Source organism: Sus scrofa, chromosome 2 (assembly GCF_000003025.6).
Source record: "Sus scrofa isolate TJ Tabasco breed Duroc chromosome 2, Sscrofa11.1, whole genome shotgun sequence".
Taxonomy (NCBI): Eukaryota; Metazoa; Chordata; class Mammalia; order Artiodactyla; family Suidae; genus Sus; species Sus scrofa.
Window position 1 is genome coordinate 14189668 of NC_010444.4, and position 20974 is coordinate 14210641.

General features: G+C 36.6%; 2 protein-coding genes across 2 annotated transcripts; both read right to left on the minus strand.

The window, feature by feature from the left end:
• LOC110259721 (olfactory receptor 4C11-like) lies at positions 569-1501 on the minus strand. Its single transcript, XM_021085473.1, has one exon. It carries the CDS (start codon positions 1499-1501, stop codon positions 569-571), a length of 933 nt encoding a protein of 310 aa, XP_020941132.1.
• On the minus strand, positions 12106-13077 carry LOC110259556 (olfactory receptor 4C46-like). Its single transcript, XM_021085049.1, has one exon. It carries the CDS (start codon positions 13060-13062, stop codon positions 12106-12108), a length of 957 nt encoding a protein of 318 aa, XP_020940708.1. The 5' UTR covers positions 13063-13077.

A 20974-nucleotide genomic window follows, 5' to 3' on the forward strand; every position in this document is an offset into this window, starting at 1 on the left:
ATAAAAAGAACGACATAATGCCATTTGCAGCAACATGGATGGAACTAGACACTCTCATACTGAGCGAAATAAGAAAGACAAAGACAAATACCATATTATATCACTTATAACTGGAATCTGATATACAGCACAAATGAACATTTCCACAGAAAAGAAAATCATGGACTTGGAGAATAGACTTGTGCCTGCCTAGGGGGAGAGGGAGCAAATGGGAGGGATAGGGAGCATGGGGTTATGGGATACAAACTATTGCTCTTGGAATGGATTTACAATGAGATCCTGCTGTGCAGCATTGAGAACTTATATCACAGTAGAACAAAGGGAGAAAAAAAAATATATACATGTAAGTGTAACTTGGTCCCCATGCTGTACAGTGGAAAAAATAAATAAAATTAAATTAAAAAATAAATTAAAAAAAAAGAATGTGAAGCCTTGGCATTCATTTTGTCTGTGAACCAGAAAAAAAAACAGCAACTCTCAATCTTATGTTTGATTTATGTTATTCCCACAATTATATACCTCTACAGAATCAGTCAAACCATGGCACATTAAGTAATCAGACCTCAATTCATCTTTTGCTTTCTGAAGTAATTCTGACATGACATAACTTTCTCATGGCATTTTTCACTTCTGCATTCCTCAGTGTGTAGATGAGTGGATTGAGGAAGGGTGTTCCAATGGTATAAAATACTGCCACCATCTTGTCCATGGGGAAAGTGGTTGGGGGGCGGGTATACATGAATATACATGGACCAAAAAACAGGACAACTACAATGATGTGGGAAGTGCAAGTGGAGAGGGCTTTTTTCCTCCCTTCTGCACTATGGTTTCTCAGAGAATCCAAGATGACAATGTATGAGATCATCAGAATTACAAAACTGCTTGTGCAAATGGCCCCACTATTAAATACCACGAGTAGGTTCATCACATAAATATCGATGCAGGAAAGTTTCAACAAGGGCTGCATATCACAGCAATAGTGATCAATCAGATTGGATCCACAGAAGGACAGTCTCAAGGCCAGGATAATCTGAGCCGTAGAATGTATCAAAGACCCTATCCATGCCAGAACAATCAGGATGATGCAGACCTGGCGCCTCATGATGGTTGGGTAATGCAATGGCTTGCAGATGGCCACATAACGATCAATGGCCATGAGGACAAGGACAAAGATCTCCATGCATCCAAATAAATGCAGTGCAAAGATTTGAGTCAGGCACTCGTTGTAGGATATGATTTTCTTTTCAGACAGAGAATCCACAATGAGTCTAGGTGCTGTGGTAGTGGAAAAGCAGGTATCAGCAATGGACAAATAAAACAGGAAGAAGTACATTGGGCTCCCGAGTGTTTGGCTGGACCTGATGGTCACAATAATAAGCAGATTGCCCACCAGAGTTCCCACATAGAAAACGAAGAAGATCACAAACACCATTTTTTGCTTTTTAGGATCCTGTGTCAATCCTAACAGTATGAACTCAGAGATACTGGCATTTGGCTGCATTATTTGACTCAAAGGGAAAGCACTGTTTAGAAATATTCTGCAAAGAAGAAAAAAAATTACAATTTCAAAATAAGTAGTATATTTGCAAGTAGAGTATATATCATGGCAATGCTACCTTTCACTGGGTAATCATTTACCTGCTGTGTGTTGCTTTTATTTCAGTAAAATGGAATTCACGATACTTTTTCAGTCTGGTGCCCTAATGACATATGAAAATGATATGAGGGACTTCCCTTCATGGCTCAGCAGTTAAGTAACCCAACTTTGATCCCTGGCTTTGCTAAGTATGTTAGGATCTGTCATTGCTGTGGGCTATGGTGTAGGTTGCAGACTGGGCTCCAATCCCTTGTTGTTGTGGGCTGTGGTGTAGGCTGGCAGCTGTAGCTCTGATTGGACCCCTAGCCCATGAGCTTCCATATGCCGTGGGTGTGTCCCTAAAAAGAAAAAAAAAAGGAAAAAATTATATGAAAGTAAGAAAACAATGAAAAAGTAAATGATTGTTCAGGCATTGGAAGCACTAATTTGGGTTACTAGCATGAGTTTATTCACTTTGTCAGCTGAATGATTTCTCCAGTTTTAATCTAGAATGTATCCATATTGGGAGAGCTATGTTTTAGTAGAGAAAACTTTTGCCTGATTTACTCAATCCACTTTTACATTTCTTAAACCCGCAGTCCAGTTATAAAGTATTTTAGTAACTGTTCTGAGCATCAGAGAATGACGGTTCAAACAATTCAGTATCTCTTCCTTAATGAAACTTCTACACACACAAATACTTGGAAAGTCACAGATCATAGAGTCTAGTGTGAGAGATAGAGAGAAACAATAAACATAAAATTTTGGTAATGTATAATCCGTCAGTTGGTCCAGGCCATCATGAGATTTATTTTAATCTTTTGCCTTGACTAAGTTTACGTCTTTTTCGTTCTCAAAACTTTCTAGTTGTTTATGTTTAAATTCAGCTTCTATTAATAAAATTTATAACCTTTAAATTATACTATGTTGTCCAAAGGTAAATTTGCCCTGCTAGTCATTGTTTTTTGTAAATCTTTCAATATGTTTTCTTAAGACAAATGGACTCATTGAATCTAACATGAAGAAAATATAGAAGGAGTACATTTTCTATAAATAAAAACATTCTTTTAAATTTTGGGTTTAAAGTTTAAAACCAGGAATTTAGAAGATGAACACAGAAAGCTCCCAGTCATACCTGAGACCTAGAATACATAGAATTTTTGTGATATAAATCTTAAATATCCTATATTCTCACTTCAAGAGAAGATAGAAATAAAAAATTAATCATTATTTATTCATATCTAGCTGTCTGCCAAACACTGGACAGATTGTTTTATGTGCCCTTATATTCTCCAACTAGCAACAAATTCAATAACAAATTATGAGACAAATTGATAAAGTATATTTACAACTCTCATACCAGTCAAAAGCATAACTTTCAAGTGCAAAGTGGATTTCACTTGTTGATCTTAAAAAATACAGTAAAATAAGTAATAGGCAAAATAATCAATTTTAAAAAACTTCTTATTAAATCTAATTAAGCATATAAAAAGATGCTGAATTTCATTCACAAGTAAATACATTCAAATTAAATGTCCAATCAGGCAATGTTTTCATGAATCTCTTCAGATTCATCCCTAACCCAAGAACTTCCATATGCCCTGTGTGTGGCTATAAAATTTAAAAAAAAAGGGAGTGTAGTTTTATTGACACCACACACCCTATAAAACCATTGATAAAAAGAAAGCAGATATATATGCAGTGGTCTCTACAGTATATTTTAAAGTGAAAAATAAGACAGCATTGTGTGCTAGGTTGATAAGAAGTAATTAAAAGTAGGATACTACATGTTGCTTACACACAAAATCATGCATAAATGAGTTGTATTTAAAAGAATGCCAACAAGCCCTGCATTTGTACTCTGTGTATAAGGAAGCTGCATTCTTGGCAACTGAAATATGAGCAATGCCCATTTTTTTAAAGAGGTGATCTTTGGTCAAATTTGAAAATACATCACTAGCATGTGTTATGTAAGAAGTAAAGTCTATGATGGTCTATTATTCACAGTGGCATATCCCTGAGCCATAATAACTGTCCTGTGATGTAAGCAGGAGGGACAGCAGTATTTTTGGGGGGAGAGGGTGGACTGTAAAACTAAAGAGCATAAATAGGGACAGCTATAGAGGTGAGTATGGAACTCAGTGCTTTTTAATCCCATCTAAACCATCACAGTGCCTTTAACTACAGGTTCACTGACATTCTGGATATTTTCCAAATGAAATCTGGTCAAAGCTTTTCAAATGAAAAATCATTTGGTGTTTATATATCAATTAAGACCATTATAGAAATATCTCTACTTATCTATTTTTGTGTTTGTATGTATATGTATATAAAGATAGGCACATCTGTATAATTCACATAATATAATATATTTATGTGTTTACGTAGATAAAGAAATATGCACATATCAGAAATATATATATACAATTAACACACATTAGAATGGAGCATTTTAAGAGGCATTTTTAATCCATAAATGACTGTATTTCAGCTTCTAGAGTAAAATGTATGCTTAAATACTTGTGAGTGAATGAGAAGATCTGAGAAAATATCCTGTGGGTACAACCCAATAGTGTTCTGCCCTGTGCTGTCCTGAAATGCATGGAGGAAAAGGGAAGTCTGAATTCTACTATATCACTGCCAAATCATCATGTCTAAGCATATCCTGAAACTCCTAGGTAGATATTATTTCTCTGTTCTTAATCTCTCATACCCTCCACTCTAATACCCCTTTCCTAGCAGTGCCCCTTTCCCTCAGGAGAGGCTGTGCACAGCTTTTATTTCCATCGTCTCACTTTAGAATGTAGAACACCCCTTAAAATGTCCCAAACTTTCTATCCTTCCACAAACGCATTGTATGAATTAGATACTCCCATTGATCAGATTCACTTTTTCCCGAGTGTTATATAAAACTATGTTAATTCTCAGTACAAATCTTACCAGTTTTAAAAGAGTTCATGCAGAGGTTAGGATGTTCAGTCATCCTCTTTTTCTTTCCAAGGCAATCTGGACAGCCTTGATTCAAATGAGAAGAAAAAAGTTCCTAAAATTGTTTGATTGTCTAGAACCAGGAATTCTTTGGTCTCACAAGGAGACTTTGCTTCTTATCTACAGGCCTGAAGGCAGATTAAGTTGATCCAGAATGATCCCCCACTTTCTGAAATCCACTCTCACTTAAGATAGTGAATGAGAGGTGCAACTCTTTGCCTTCCCCAGAGGACTGTGTAAACATGGATGATGAAAAAATACAGGCACGGGGGAAGGTCATTCCCTAAAGTGTCCTTTCTCCTCTAGTTCAGAGTCAGGAGCTGCATGTGAAAAAGACCTTAATCTTCACTATATCTTATCACAGTATAGAGAAAAAGGTGGCTTATTTAAAAAATAAATATGTTTTGTTTTTTTGTTTTTTAGGCCCACACCCATGGCATGGAAGTTCCCAGGCTAGGGGTGCAATCAGAGCTGCAGCTGCTGGCCTGCACCGCAGCCACAGCAATGCAGGATCCGAGCCACATCTGCAACCTACACCATAGCTCATGGTAATACAGAATCCCTGAACCACTGAGTGAGGCCAGGGATGGAACCTGCATCCTCATGGGTACTGATTGGGTTTGTTTTAGCTCCTAAGGAACTCCTAAAAAATAAAGATGTTTATATGGGTCATGCATTTCATCTTTTGACTGGAATAGGACATGATAGTCTTCTAGTACCCCGGACCTGCCTTCCAATACTCTACTGCAATAAAAAGAATTAGGGCTTCTTGAAGAAATGGCTGATTTTAGGTCTGGGTCAGGGAATGCAAAGATGAACTAGAGCCACTAAGAATGCTAGAAAGAAAGGAAGTGCGGAAAGACACATCCTCACATAGTGATGAGGATATGCCAAATGATCACAGGAGCCAAATGGAAGACCCCCAAAGCCCAAAGCTGGAAAAAAAAATCAACAACATACTGCATAACAGAGAATTGAGCTATAATTTAAAGTCCAAAATAAACATCTCTGAGTTATAATGATATAAATAATTGAGTAACAACTGAATAGGAGAGGATAGATGAAAGAATTCTGCATGATATATGTGTATACTGTGTCCTCAAGTGTGAGCTGAGCACACACTTAAAGTGACTTCCTTCTATGGAATGAGGGAAAAGAGTAAATTTGCCAAGGAGAATTCTGACAAATAGTACCTCAGTCAGGTGGCCAAGATCAAGGTTAATAGCGACAAGTCACATTGAGAGTATGTACCCACTGATGTGATGTGATACAAATGGTACTTGATCTCTGTGGTCTTCCTTCCGATGACCCATAACCCCCATCTAATAATCTTGAGTAAGATATCAGACCCCAGTGGAGGGTTTTTGTACACAAAACCTGAATAGTCCTCCTCAAAACTATCAAAGTCATCCAAGACAAGAAAAGTCAGAGAAACTGTCACTGTCTGGAGGATCTCAGAAAAACTTGACAACTGAATGTAATGTGATTTCCCAGATCAGATGCTGCAGGAGAAAACAGTAACAATGCATGAGTCTGGTTAAAGTATGGATTTTTGTTAAAAATAGTGTAATAATGATGGTTAATTAGTTGTGACAAATATACCATACTAATATAAGATAATGATAGGGGAAACTGACTGTGGGGTGTATGGAAACTATCTGTTACTTTTGGAATCTCTCTGTGAATATAAACCCATTATGAAATGTAAAATTTATTTAAAAGAGCCGTTTATTTAACGTGTTCATATTTTATTTCTGTCGTAGCATGCATCAGATGCTCCTTCCATTTTAATGCTGAATAATATTCCATTGCGTGGATACCACATTTTGTTTATCTGGTTATGTGTTGATGAAGACTTAGGTTCCTTAGCCATTTTGACTGCTCTGAAAAACCTTTTTATGAAATCCCGGTTTGCAAATATCTCTTTAGGTCCCTTTAAAGAGATTTTTTTTTTTCCATTTCTTTTTGGTATATACCCAGAAGTGGAAATGCTGGATCGTATTCTAATTTTGTATTTAACTTCTTGAAGAACGGTGTACTGTCTTTCACAGTGGCTGCACCATTTACAGTCTCAGGAACAGTGTACAAGTGTGCTTAATAATGTTGGGCATTTTTTCGTGTACTTATTGGCCATTTGTATGTCTTCTTTGGAAATACGTCTATTCAAATTTTTTGACTACTTATTAATTGGGCTATTATTTCTTCGTGAGTTCTAAGAATTCCTTGTATATTCCAAATATTTGTTTCTTCTCATCAGATATTTATTTATAACTGTTTCCTGCAATTCTGTGGGTTGCCTTTTCTCTCTTTTGATTCTGTCCTTTGATGCTTAGAAGCTTATAATTTTTTTGTTGTTGTCTTTTTAGAGCTGCACCTGTGGCACATGGAATTTCCCAGGCTAGGAGTCAAATTGGAGCCATAGCTGAAGGCCTACACCACAGCTACAGCAACGTGGGATCTGAGCCACATCTGCAACCTACACCACAGCTCAAGGCAACGCAGGATCCTTAACCCACAGAGCAAGGCCAGGGATTAAACTCTTGTCCTCATGGATACTAGTCAGGTTCATTATCATTGAGCCATGCTGGGAACTCCAGAATCTTGTAATTTTGATAGAGTCTAATGTACCTATTTTTCTATTGTCACCTGTGAATTCTGCCCAACACGGCACAGCTGTCCTGTGTACAAGTGAAAATACACTCTTTCCCCCCAAAGGAGGTAGAGTCTTTGTTATCTTAAAACTTTAAATGCTGTGGTAGAAATTAATAATACTTAAATACTATGATAGAAAGTTAACATTATTTTATATGATACAGTAATAAGAGAAAGAATAAAAGATACATATGTATATGTGTACATCTATAACATATGTGTTTGTATGTGTGTGTATGGGTATAAATGTATGTATACATTGTTATGTATATAACATACGCAAATATATTCATAAATTAAAGAGGACAAAGAACATAGGCACAGAACATGTCATTACATGTCTTATTTCCGTAATTGGTCACACGGCTGTAGCTGGTCTTTATTCTTTCACTCACTCATTTTGTATTCTCTGTGCCTTTAGCAACACCTGAGCTGATTATGATTTTTACCTGGTGGGCTGACATAGACCTTCACTGCTGAAAAGTCTGGGCTGTTAATAGGTCTGCCTGGATTGGGTCGCTGCAGTTTCTGTTACTCTTATTACCAGACGTGCTGACACTAAAAGAGGCTGTCTAGGAGTTCCTGTCTTCCAGACATACTTTTCCTCATTCCTCTTTCAAAGTAGTAGTCCCATTTCCCCTTGGGGTCAATATCAATCACTTGATCTCACTCTCCTGTTGATTCAGAGGCGGAAGGATTCTAAAACGCTCGGGCAGGAGTCTTGACCCCCACTTCCACAGAATCTTGCTGTGGCTCCTGGTGGAAGCTGTCCAAGACATGTTTCTTTGAAAACTCCATCTCGTCCTTCTTTACTTTATCCCATCTTCTTATCTTACTTTATCCCATCTTCCTGCTTGGAAAAACAGTCACAGTGCTGGTAAATGACTTAAGCTTAAGAACAAAGACCTAAAGGCATAAGTGACTTAAGCTTAAGAACTGTTATGTGCCTAGAGGTCAGAGTAGGAGCTTAACCTTTTACCACCTGAGTGGCTTTTTAAATAGTAAAAGAACTTATATAATGGTAAAAAAAACCCTGTACCCATAGCCACTCCTCACTTGATCTCATCTAAGGAGCACAATAAAAGCAGTGTGGTTTCTTGAGGCGGGGCGGGGGGGCACTTGGTCCCTGAGACCTTGAGTCCCAGGCTCCCACCTTTACTTAAGATAAATGTCTCTTTGTCTTGTTTTATGTTAACTTTTTTTCCTTAAGTTCCACAGCACCCGTCCTTCAGCCCCATCCTGCTGAGCTGGCCCCGGCAGGAAGCATTTCTCCCTTTGGAACTAAAACCTCTAAGCCGGCAGAGCAATAGGTTACCTAGAACTGGAAGCAACATTTTTAGCAACAATAGTTACTAAAGATAATTTTGAATGGCACCACTCCCATTTTTATCCTTAGTGGTGAGACACAGATATTTTCATACATTTTGTCCATTCAGAGAAGCACGTAAATGTACATTGTCCTCATTTTTTTTTTCTTTTTCTTTTTTTGGTTACCAATTATTCAGTCATGTTCCTCCTGAATTCCAGATCATCCACCCAAATCATTGGTTAAAAGCCATGAAGCAGTATATATAGCATATCTGGACATTTCTCTTCCAAACAAAGTAAACAATCAGGTGCACTACTTGAACTTGTACCCTTCGGGAGGATTTCCATCAATACTGATGTTCAGGAATTTTCCAGAATGGGGCTGTAGTGCTGTAACTCTCCACTTTCAGGTATTTATTTATTTATTTATTTTTTCTTTTTATAGCCGCACCTGTGGCATATGGAAGTTCCCAGGCTAGGTGTCAAATCAGAGCTGCAGCTTCCAGCCTATACCACAGCCACAGCAACACCAGATCCTGGCTGTGTCTGGGCCAACACCACAGCTCATGTCAATGCTGGATCCTTAACCCACTGAGCAAGGCCAGGTATTGAACCCACCCAACTGGATAATATTTGGCTTCCTAACTCACTGAGCCACAAGAGGAACTCCCAGTGAGACCTCACTTTTAGCAGCTTCCTGCTACTTGAGTCTAGTTACAGAACTAGAAGAAAAGAGGGGTGGTTTGTATTATTGAGTGGATCCTGAGGAGAATCAGCATGGTCTTTCATGGCAGCTGTTGCAGGGTAGGCCATTACAGTTTCTTCAGGCAATGAAGGGTTAATACTTCAGCCTGAGAATGAGTGGCCATGCCCATATAAATTGGCCTCATATAAAGAGGCCTTGTTCACTGCCAAAGAATGCTCTTCCTCTCTCTATTCATTCTCATCAATTTCTTCAAACATTCAGTGGTAAAAGCCAGAATCTAGATTTAATCCCTGACTATTTTGATCTCACATCTTCATGTTATTTTAATTTCTTTTTTTATAACTCTAAAATATTTCTCCCTTCCCTGTCTCTCCATTTTAGTTAGGGAAACTGCCCATGATGGGGAAAAAGATGTAGTCTCCATTCGTTTGGCTCCAGCCTGAATACATGAGAGCTCTGTAGTATATACTGCATAACTGCACAGGTTCCTCCTTTAGGCAAGGGGACCGGTGCCTTCTACTCCTTCTTCAGTCATTCATTGGATGCTGGTGGGCCTTCAGTTGGTGAGCCTGGTCACAAAGTGAGGCAGTTTCAATTCTCTTGTGCAATTGTCCAGGAAGAATGGGACTTGTGAGCTCTTAACAGCCCAGACACACAGCAGATATTCCTGGGGGCACAGGTCCAATGAAAGGGATTTGACCAGGTGCAGCATCATCCACAGCATTCTCCATCATCACTGGCACCACTCGAGTCCAAGCCTCCATCATATCACATACAAGTAATTACAGTCACCTTCTTACTACTCTTTTGCTGCCCGTCTTGTCCCCTTCAATTGATTTTCTATACTGTAGCTGTAGAGTCATCATTCTGTATCTCAAATTTAACAGCATCACTTGCTAGCTTAAAAAAAATCTTCCAATATTTTCTTCACACTACTTAGCTTGAAGCCTTAATAAATTTATGAGAGCCTTCTTGGTCTTCCCTGTTCTTTTCTCTCTATCTTTATATCTTGCTCTTTACCCTTGATAAGCTAAGTGTCCAGCATGTTACCTGTCACACAATGCACATAACTCAAATAAATAGTTGATTTGACAACCACAGCTGTATCAAATTTATTAGGATTCCTGCACTCTTATTTTTCATCTTCTTGCCTTTATTATATATTCCATCTCTGAGGAATATCTGATTCTGATGCCTGTTCATTCTACTGACCTTCATATCCTTTGTGTCCCATTTTTGATGTCTTTTCACACTTGAATCTTTTCTAAACCCTCCCCCCAGTCATTGTTGTTTGTCTCTCCAACATACTTTCAGAGCACCCTCTGCTTTTACTAGCTTGCTATTTATAACACTGTGTGGTATTTCTCTGCTTTCTTTGGAAGTCTTTCCATGATTCTAAGCTCTGTGAAGAAATCATTTAGATTTCTCTTTACTCACTGCTGAAGCCCTGGTGACTATTAATGTACTTTATATATTCCTTGGGTTCAAGAATATCTGTTGTTTACGGAATGAAGGACAGAAAAAAATGAATGGAATTTATTTACCGTGAAATTGCTTTGTGTGTAGAGGAAGTTACAGATTTTTAAAAACAGCTGTTCATAATGAAATGTTACCAAAAACACACCAATTAAAAGGAAAATATCACACAAAAAAAATCCCACATTCAGAAAATGATGAAATCTTGGTAAAAGCAGGGAGAATACCCAAGTAAACTCTTAGTTCATATGACAAAAAATACTCAGCTTCCATTTCTTTCTTATTCCCACTTTAAGCAGGAATAAATGTGGTTTACCAAAGAAATCCAGCTAGAATTCTCATAGTCTGAAGGAGATAAAGGCAGAAAAAATGTCCTAATCTCGTACTTACTTTATCTGCTCTGTATTTTATTGAATGCATACACCTTCCTTTATATATTTATTCATTCAATATTTATCAGATATTGTGTACCAAATACTGTGATACTGGTAGAAACTGTTGTTAGCAAGTAGGCAATTACTTTATAAATTCTATTTATTTAATAAATTGAAATTCCCATCTGACATTAAAATGTAATTTGAAACATCACTCTCTCTGATAGATTTTTTAGCATAAGATTGTTACATAATCAATACAATAGGATTCTGACTGCTACAAGGAAATTTGAAAACATGGTGTAATATTCCTTACTTACCTCTTAGAAGTTAAATGACCCATTGCTTTTATATTCCTGAAGTAATTTTGTATCACATCTTAACAGTTAACATATTGCCATTAACTATGATATATAAAAATGAACAGAGTTATTAATGAACTATTAGAATTTATTTATATATGATGAAATAATACATACAGTCTATACAATAATATATATTTAATATATAACATATTAAACATAACATATACATGTGCTATATATCATGTATTGGCCTCTCACACTTTCTCGCTCTCTTTCTCTGTATATGTGAGTGTGTGTGTGTGTGTGTGTGCGCACGTGTATTCAGTATTTCTGATTTGGAGTTTTATTATTTTTGTTTGTTTCCTCACCTGTATTGATGGGGACAATAGCAGTGCCTACTTCTATGGATTGTTATAGAGATTACTGCTTGATATCAATGTTTCATATTTCATTAATTTTTTATTAAAATGAAAGCTTAGGAATCTTTGATTGGGAATAGGATGAGGATGGTAAAACTAAGCCCCAATTTGGTAGAATATTACAAATATTCCAAAATTTATCCTGGACTAGATTTTTCTTCTTTTTCTTGAACTCATTTTTTTTCTCTCCCTGCAGAATCTATGATTTATGGCAGTTAATTCTTTTATTTTAATGTCATAGACTTTCTTTGCTAAGATCATCAACAATATCCTTTTGACCTCTGCATCAGTTGAATAAATCTTAGGCACGATGTACGTTTAATTTATCACTTGAAATAGCTTGCCAACTACAGAGTTTCCTAATAGCATTTTTCATCTGGGCATTTCTCAAGGTATAGATTAAAGGATTTAACATGGGAGTTATCATAGTGTAGAACACTGCAACTGCTTTATCAATAGGCAAAATAGCTGCTGGTCTCATGTACACAAATATGCAGGGCCCAAAAAAAAGGACAACCACTATGATATGGGATACACAGGTAGAGAGGGCTTTTTGCCTAGCCTCCAAAGTCTTTGTCCTTAGAGAGTGCAGGATGACCACATAGGAGCCAATCAAGAGGAGAAAGTTTAACATACAGAGAAATCCACTATTGGCAGCAACAAAGAGCCCTAGAATGTGGGTATCAATGCAGGCAAGATTGAGCAAAGGGTTCAGATCACACATAAAGTGATCTATGATGTTAGGACCACAGAAGGGTAATCTGAAGATGAAGAGGATCTGTATGAATCCATGAAGAAAGCCTCCCATCCATGAAACTCCCATTAACAGGTGACACACTCTACGGTTCATGATGGTTGTATAGTGTAAGGGCTTGCAGATGGCCACATAGCGGTCAAAGGCCATCACAGTAAGCAGGATGATCTCAGTACCTCCAAAGAAATGTTCCCCAAAAATTTGGGTCATGCACCCATTGAATAGGATGGTCTTCTTTTCATGGAGTGAATCTCTGATCAGTTTAGGGGTATTGACAGAGGAATAGCAAGCATCAATAAAGGAGAGATAGGCCAGGAAGTAGTACATGGGGGACTCCAGTAATGGGCTAGAAGTGATGGTGACCACGATGAGCATATTTCCTACCACAGTGAAGATGTAGATGACAAAAAACACCACAAAGATGATATTCTGCATCTTTGGATTTTCTGTGAGCCCCAGTAGAACAAACTCTGTTACATTATTCCTGTTCTCCATATATTTCATGTTGTGCACCGCTCCAGTGCCTGAAAAAAAAAGGCATCTAATACATCATAAATCCCTAGGGTCTACTGAAATCTGAATTCTTATAGGATTTTTTTTTGAGATAGAAAAAAAAGTTTCCAATTTCTTGAAACTTACTCAAATTCTTTCCCAGGGTGGGTGATGTTTAAAATGTAGACATGAGGAACTTAGACACTGAGGCAGAAGATGATCAGTGTACAGTTAATGATGTGAGATACTTAGAAACCAAGGTGAAGCACTCACCTAGAGTGCTTTCATGTTAAGTATGAAAAGAGAGGGAGAAAATAGATGTAAAGCTGTAGATGTAAAGCTAAGGAATTTTCCATCCATTGTAAGAAATAGGAAACCAAGAAGAGTAACTGAGAATATGTAGGATGAAAAAGGATTGGAGAAAGAGAATCTTGGATATAACTCCAGTAAAGATGTTTGTGTCACTTGGGTAAAGTGGACTGAGATTCTGCATGCGGATGAGAGACAAAGAAAGGAACCCTAGTAGTGGACTATTTGTAATAATTGACCTAAAGTGTAACAGGATATTGGTGATGGGAAAGCAAGATAGAGGAGATACTATAATCAAATGAGAAACATTTTGCCAAAATCCATTAACTTTTTTTTTCTTTTCTTTTTAGGGCTGCACCTGTGGCATATGGAAGTTCCCAGGCTAATGGTCAAATCAGAGCTATGGCTGCCAGCCTGCGCCACAGCCACAGTAACATGGGGTCCGAGTTGCCTCTTCAACCTACACCACAACTCATGGCAACACCAGATCTTTAACCTACTGAGCGAAGCCATTGATCAAACCCACATCCTCATGAATACTAGTCAGATTTGTTAACCACTGAGCCACAAGGGGAACTCCCCAGTAACTTTATAATAGCTAATGAATATACTTTTAATAATTGATTTCTGTGGGAATGGTATAATAGCAACCTGTGTGGATAGTATTATTTCATCCGTTTTGCACATGGGAAACTATCTCAAAGACTAATATTGATAGTAATATTAATTATCATATAAATAAAAATTTCATTATTACTGTGCTCCAAGTGTATTTACAAACCTTTGGTTATCTAATCATCAGTACAAATCTGTGAAATGATTACTACTATCATTTTACACTTATTTTACAAATCAGTAAATAAAGCATAGAAAAGTTAAGGATCCTGCCCAAGATCAAGCAGATAATAAAGATCAGAACCATGATTAGATCTAAGAAATCTCGGAGCCAAGATTAGATCAGATTATAATTTTTACCATTTTTTCCTCCAAATTCTTCACACATGCCCTTTATTGTTATGTTGTAGTAAACAATATTAAACTAGTAAACTTCTTTTGAAGTGACCATAATAATTATAAGTGCTTAATAATACTTCAGAGTCAAGCATATATACAACAATTTCATCAACAGACACAAACATGTACACACGTGGTATAACATATTATAATTCCAAAGTCTTAATAAGTATGTGTTATTGCTTTATTTAAGGTCCATTTTAGCTTTGCTTCTCCATCACCCCATTTCTTGTCCCCCCCAGTTTCCCTCCAAAGAATGGGCCCACAGGCTCTTCTTCAAAATGTTGAAAATGACTATCTCAGTGATGAAATATAGTGTTTTGAAAATCAGAAAGACTAGATTAGAATTTTGCCTTTTCCCACTTGTGACTGCTTAACCTGGGGTACATTTTATGGCACCTTACATTCTGTTTCCTCTTATATTAAGTGAGAATAATATTGTCCACCTCACAGGCTGCTATGAGAATTGATTGAGGAAAAATAAATGAGCAGAGCCACCACACGGTTATGGACAAAGGCACTTCACTTAGTTTTATGACTATGCACCAACAAGATAGGAAGAATGGACATTTTGAGCAGTAATACAGAGAAACATTTAACCATGCAATAAGCTGAGGATGAATCATCTCCGATTTTACTTTTAAAGACACCACAGAGACATGTGTTATCTATAGACATTGGTCCCAGGTAGAGTTCTTCATATTTGTGTTTGGATTAAATAGCTGATAATGTATAACATTCAACAGATTTATGTCTTTGTGTGTGTGAAGTATATTTAAATTTTGTTTTCATTCTCATGATAATTTTAATTATTAAAGGAAGTGTCTTGTGGCAAAAGAAGAGTATCTGGTGTTAGAGAGATGGATCCTACAAATTTCTTAAACTCTATGAGCCTCAGATTTTGCATGTGTCAAATTAGGTTAATGATATTTACCAACTCTCTTTTGAAGAATGGGGTGAAGATGAACTGCTCCATCACTCTATTTGAAGTGCTGAGAATAATGATTACTATGTATGGAAAGTCACAATCTTTAATAAGCATCAGCATTATTGAAAAAAAACTTACCACCTGGTTCTAGATGATCTAAATGATAGTTGGGGCCTCAGAAATAATCGCATCTTCAAACTGACATTTCTTGGGTAAGGTAACTTTCAAGATGAAAAATATGGCGCACTCACAAAGAGAATATGATGGATAATTCAATAGCAGATCAATACTAGAGAAGTAAGTCTTTTTTAAATGTCTTTCCTTCTAGTCTAAAACCTGGGTGATTTTCACAGAAAGCCTAAGACTTGAATTTAGAATGAATTCCTTTGGAACCATGGGAAAATGATGTCTCCAGTCCCACAGATAAGAGGCAAAAGTAGTGGTGGAAACATATTCAAATGAGTCATTCTACCCTGATGAATCCTGTTCTGGAGCTGTAAATAACAACAAAAAAGACATTCTCATCTGTAATGCATGGATATTTAAAGAAGTTTCCATAAAAGTTCAAGGACCTTGTCTTATAGATACTATTGTCTCTCCCAGGAATTAATTATTTTCTTTGATGGAAAGGCTTTGTCTTAGAAGCAGATATTCTGGAGAGACATGCTGAGAAACATTTATTCTTGAGTGGGGAATTGTATTCCCTACACTTGGAGCCAAAACACGTGAATTTCCTTTGCGTATCAGAACCTGACTTTCTAAGAAAGGGGAATGTCATGCAAATAGCAGTGATGACATAATTCAAGCCTGGGGGTCTGTGATGTAATTAAGCTGTGGACTCATGTCAGAAAGACAACTTCTATCTTACTCATATTACAATTTTTTGGGAAACCTAGTATTGATTGTGGGAGGGCTGGAGCAGTGAGGGCAAAAAATTAATGGCAGTCACTTTAAAATACTTGTCTCAACACCTATTCTTGACATTTATCAGAGGGCTGTGAAAATAAACAGACATTCTGAAGGACTCCCAGTAAGTTATTTCTTGGAATCATGTGATGGCCATTATGACATCAAACACAAGCATGGTTCCACATTCTTGTCACTTGGCATTACTCGTTTAGTTACTCTAGGAGGTATGTAGAGATGCATTACTGAGGATTTAGTTTACTTTTCCTAATGATGTTTTTAATATGTTGTTATTGACCATTTGTGTATCTTTATTTTCTGAAATTTCTTTTTAAGTTTTTGCACCATTGGAAAATAGGAGTTCCAAGTTTATTACTAAGTTGTGTTTTATTATATATTCCAGATAAAAATTTCTGTCGTATTTATTTTTGATATATATAAAATGAATATAAACATGCTTATGTACAAAATTTTATACATTCATACATATGGATTTCAAAATTTTGCATATATGTATGTGTAATTTTCCCCTAGTCTGTGGATTGCCTTTTCATTTTTAAGATGGATGGTATCTGATGAGCAGAAGATATATATTATTGACAAGATTGAATTTTTTTCTTATTATTGTGTAATATCTAATAAATATTTACCTACCTCAAGGTCAAAAGTATTCTATGATTTTTTTAGATTCATCTTTAACATTTGGGTTTCTGACTTATTTTGAGTTCATTTGTGTACAGCATGGGGGAGTGATGAGGTTCATTTTTTGGTTGGTTGGTTGGTTTTTTGCTTATGTATGTCCAGTTGATCCAGAATTTATTAAAAAAAAAATCTAATCTTTCTGCATTGAATTACCCCAATATCTTTGTAAGAAATTCATTACATTTAAGCCTATTTATAAACATTCTGTTATGTTTCAATTATGTGTATTTTTTTTCCTTACATCAAAATCACACAGCATGTTCATGGGAGTGTTGAATTTTGGTAGAATAAATTCTCCAACTGTGTTCCTTTTTGAGACTGTTTTTTCTATTACAGATTCTTTTAAAATTGTATATTTTTAAACAAACTTCAAAATAGGATTGTCAGGAGTTCCCATCGTGGCTCAGTGGTTAAAGAATCTGACTAGGAACCATGAGGTTGTGGGTTCGATCCCTGGCCTTCATCAGTGGGTTAAGGATCTGGCGTTGCCATGAGCTGTGGTGTAGTTTGCAGATGCAGCTCAGATCTCATGTTGCTGTGGCTGTGGCGTAGGCTGGTGGCTACAGCTCCGATTCGACCCCTAGCCTGGGAACCTCCATATGCCATGGGAGCAGCCCTAGAAAAGACAAAAAAAAAAAAAAAAAAGAAAGCATTGTCAATTTCTTCAAATACCTTATTGGATATTTATTGGAACTGCACTGAAATTATAAAAATTGGTATTATAAGCATATTAACTCTGTTAATTAATCAACATGGCATGTGTCTCCCTTATGTGTTTACTTTCAGCAATTTTTTTATTTTCATGAAAATATTGAGTATGTTTCTTAAATGCATCTCCAATTTCATATTTTTAATAGTATTTTACATAGCATTTTTTAAAATTTCAATTTCTAATTGTTGGTTTTACGTAAATTCATTTGAAATTTTATTTTTTTATTTTATTTTTTTCTCTTTTGACCATTTAGGGCTGCACCTGCAGCATATGGAGGTTCCCAGGCTAGGGGTCTAATCAGAGCTGTTGCTGCCGGTCTCTGCCAGAGCCTCAGCCATGCCAGATCTGAGCCATGTCTGTGACCTACACCACAGCTCACTCAAAGCCAGATCCTTTAACCCACTGAGCAAGGCCAGGGATCCAACCCGCAACCTCATGGTTTCTAGTCAGATTTGTTTCCACTGCGACACAATGGGAACTCCTGAAATTTTATATTGGCATCGTATCTTGTGACATTATTAAATTAACTGTTTACATCTATTTGATTTTTTGTAGAGCCCTTAACATTTTCTACGTATATAATGATGCCATTTGCACATAAATACATATTTTTTATAAATTTGTTTCTTCTTTTCATTTTTTTACTTACCTTATTTCAATGGCTAGAATCTAGAATAGAATGTAGAAATTGGGAGTTCACAGCCTTGTCTTGTTTCTAATCTTGAATGTATTTTCCATTTGTATGATGGTAACTGTAAGTTACACACAGATGCTTTTGTTCAGATTGAGTGAATTTCTTTCTTGCCTTCATTTTCCAAAATCCTTTTTTTCATAAATCTAAATTGAAATTTATCAAGTTGTATATTGAAATGGTCATGTGATTTTTCTCATTTATTCTGTTAATTTATTGATATCATTGATTGTTTTTAATGTTAAACACTATTTCTGGTAATGATAAATTATTATTAAAATTTTGACAGATTTAATTCAGTGGTAGGATCTTTGTCATTTTCTTTCCTGTAAAATGACTTAGCACTTACACAATGCTGGTTTTATAAAATTATGTGCTTAGTGTTTCCTATTTTCTGAGAGAAATTATGTAGAATTTGTGTTTTTTATTTTAAAAATAGTTTGTAGAATTTAGAAGTTGAAGCTATTAGGCCTGGGATTATTTTTGAGAATGGTTTTAACTACAAACATATCTTCAACTGGTATAAGATGACTCAATTTTTAAATTCTTTTTAAGCCAAACCTTGCAATAATTTTTTAACAATTGATTTTTACGTTATCAAATTTTCTGGTTTAAATGTGCTCATGATATTTTCTACCATCGTGTTAATGTCCCTAGAATCTGAATCTGATGCAATATGTGCTTTCATTGTGTATTTGAATAATGCGTCTTTTATTTGCCACTTGGTCTCTCTTCTTTCTACTCTTCCTCTCAAACAATTAATTAATTGTTTCTTTATTTCAAAATTCTCACTTGTGATTGTTTTAACTGAGGTAAAATTTGCATAACAGGAAATTCATCACTTTACCTAAAATGTTCAGTCCTTTGGATTTTAATATCTACACAGTGTGGTGTAATCATCACAGCTTTCTAATTACAGATCATTTTCATCATCTTATGCCAATTAAGTGGTCATTTATTATGTTACCATTTATCCCTCCCCCCTAGTACCTGGGAACCACTAATAAAGTTTCTGTTTGTATGAATTTGTTTATTTTGGACATTTCATATACACAGAATCAAACAATGTATGCTCTTTTGTGTTCTTAGCATGTTTTCAAAGTTCACTCATGTTATAGCATGTTCTTCATTCATTTTTATGATGGAATAATTGTTTATTGTATGGCTATACCAGTTTCATTTTTCATTCTTTTAACCTTTGAACACTGAGTATAATGTTAGCACTGTGAGCTTGCTGTACCTGTGACAGTGCTGTTTAAAGTGCAGGTGTATGCAGATCTCCTTTGGAACCTAGACTTTGGTCTCAGGGTCTTGCTGCAGTGACTCTGGCTGTAGGGAGTACGTTGGACCCTGCCTGGTGACATAGGCCCTGTGAAGACAATGTGAAGCAGGGGCTTGGTACTGAGAGGCAGGATGCAGAGCTAGTACAGCCTGGGCTTGGCGGGTCAAAAATTCAATTCTGACCCAAGGAGACAGTCGCAGGAATTGGCAACACAATGTAGGTGGTGTTCAGTTAAAGTCAGAAAAATGTCAGTGGTCTGATGCAATGACAGTTCAGAACCTCAAATTGAGACTGGGATGGAGGGTCACACCAGTGGCAGTGCAAACTGATAATGGTGGGAGGAAGCTACAACCTGGGGCCAGGGTTTGGGCCCAGAGCAATGGCATCTCCAGCACTATATGGTGAGGTACTCTGCTGTTGCTGTCCCAGAAAACAGGGTGCTGATTGTTGGTCTCACTGCAGAGATAGCTTCAGTGCCAGGAAATAAATGCAAGTGTGGGGCACTCCAAGTTAGCTCCATCCAATGGGATCAACATTGCTGAAGAATACGGGAGGCCTCTGGAGCAAAGGCTGCAAATATCCACAATGGTGAAGCCTTAGTGGGGTTCCTGCTTTCCTCTCTCATTTTTTCCTGTGGGGTAGAATTCCTTCGATGAGATGCCTCTTGGTGCAGAGCTCCTCTGGACTGGGATATGAGGTGACATAGGTAATATGCTTCTTGTACTTTTCTCTGTGGCTATCCATGATTTTTGAGCTCCACAAAGATTTGCTGCTTCTTCTTTGTAATCCAGAATTTTCCCTGAGTATTTTATTTGGTTTGTAGTTATATTTATTGTTCCTATTTTTTTTGGGGGGGGTGCTGTGAGCATTGGGGTCTTTTAGATTTTCGATCTTGCTGATGTCCTGATCTTGTATATATGTGTGTGTGTGTGTGTGTGTGTGTGTGTGTGTGTATACAGACATATATATATATACACACACACACATACACACATATAGCTATATAGATATAGTATGAGTAAATTTTTTAGGATTTTCTGTATATAATATCATGTCATTTGTTATTGGAGGTAGTTTTACTCCTTCCTTTCCAAGTAAAATGCCTTGTGTTTATTTTTGTTTTTTGTTTTTGGCTGCACCCATGGAATGCAGAAGTTCCAAAACCAGGGATCAAACCCATGCCACAGCAGTGACCTGAGCCACTGCAGTGACAACACTGGATCCTTAAGCTGCTGGACCACATGGAAACTCTTCCTTGTACATATTTTTAAACCTAGTTTCTCTACTAATAATCTCCCATAACATGTTTAGTTATTTGAGAGAGATATCCCTAAACTGTTTGAGCAAATAACAGTAATATAGATTTAGATTTAGATTTTG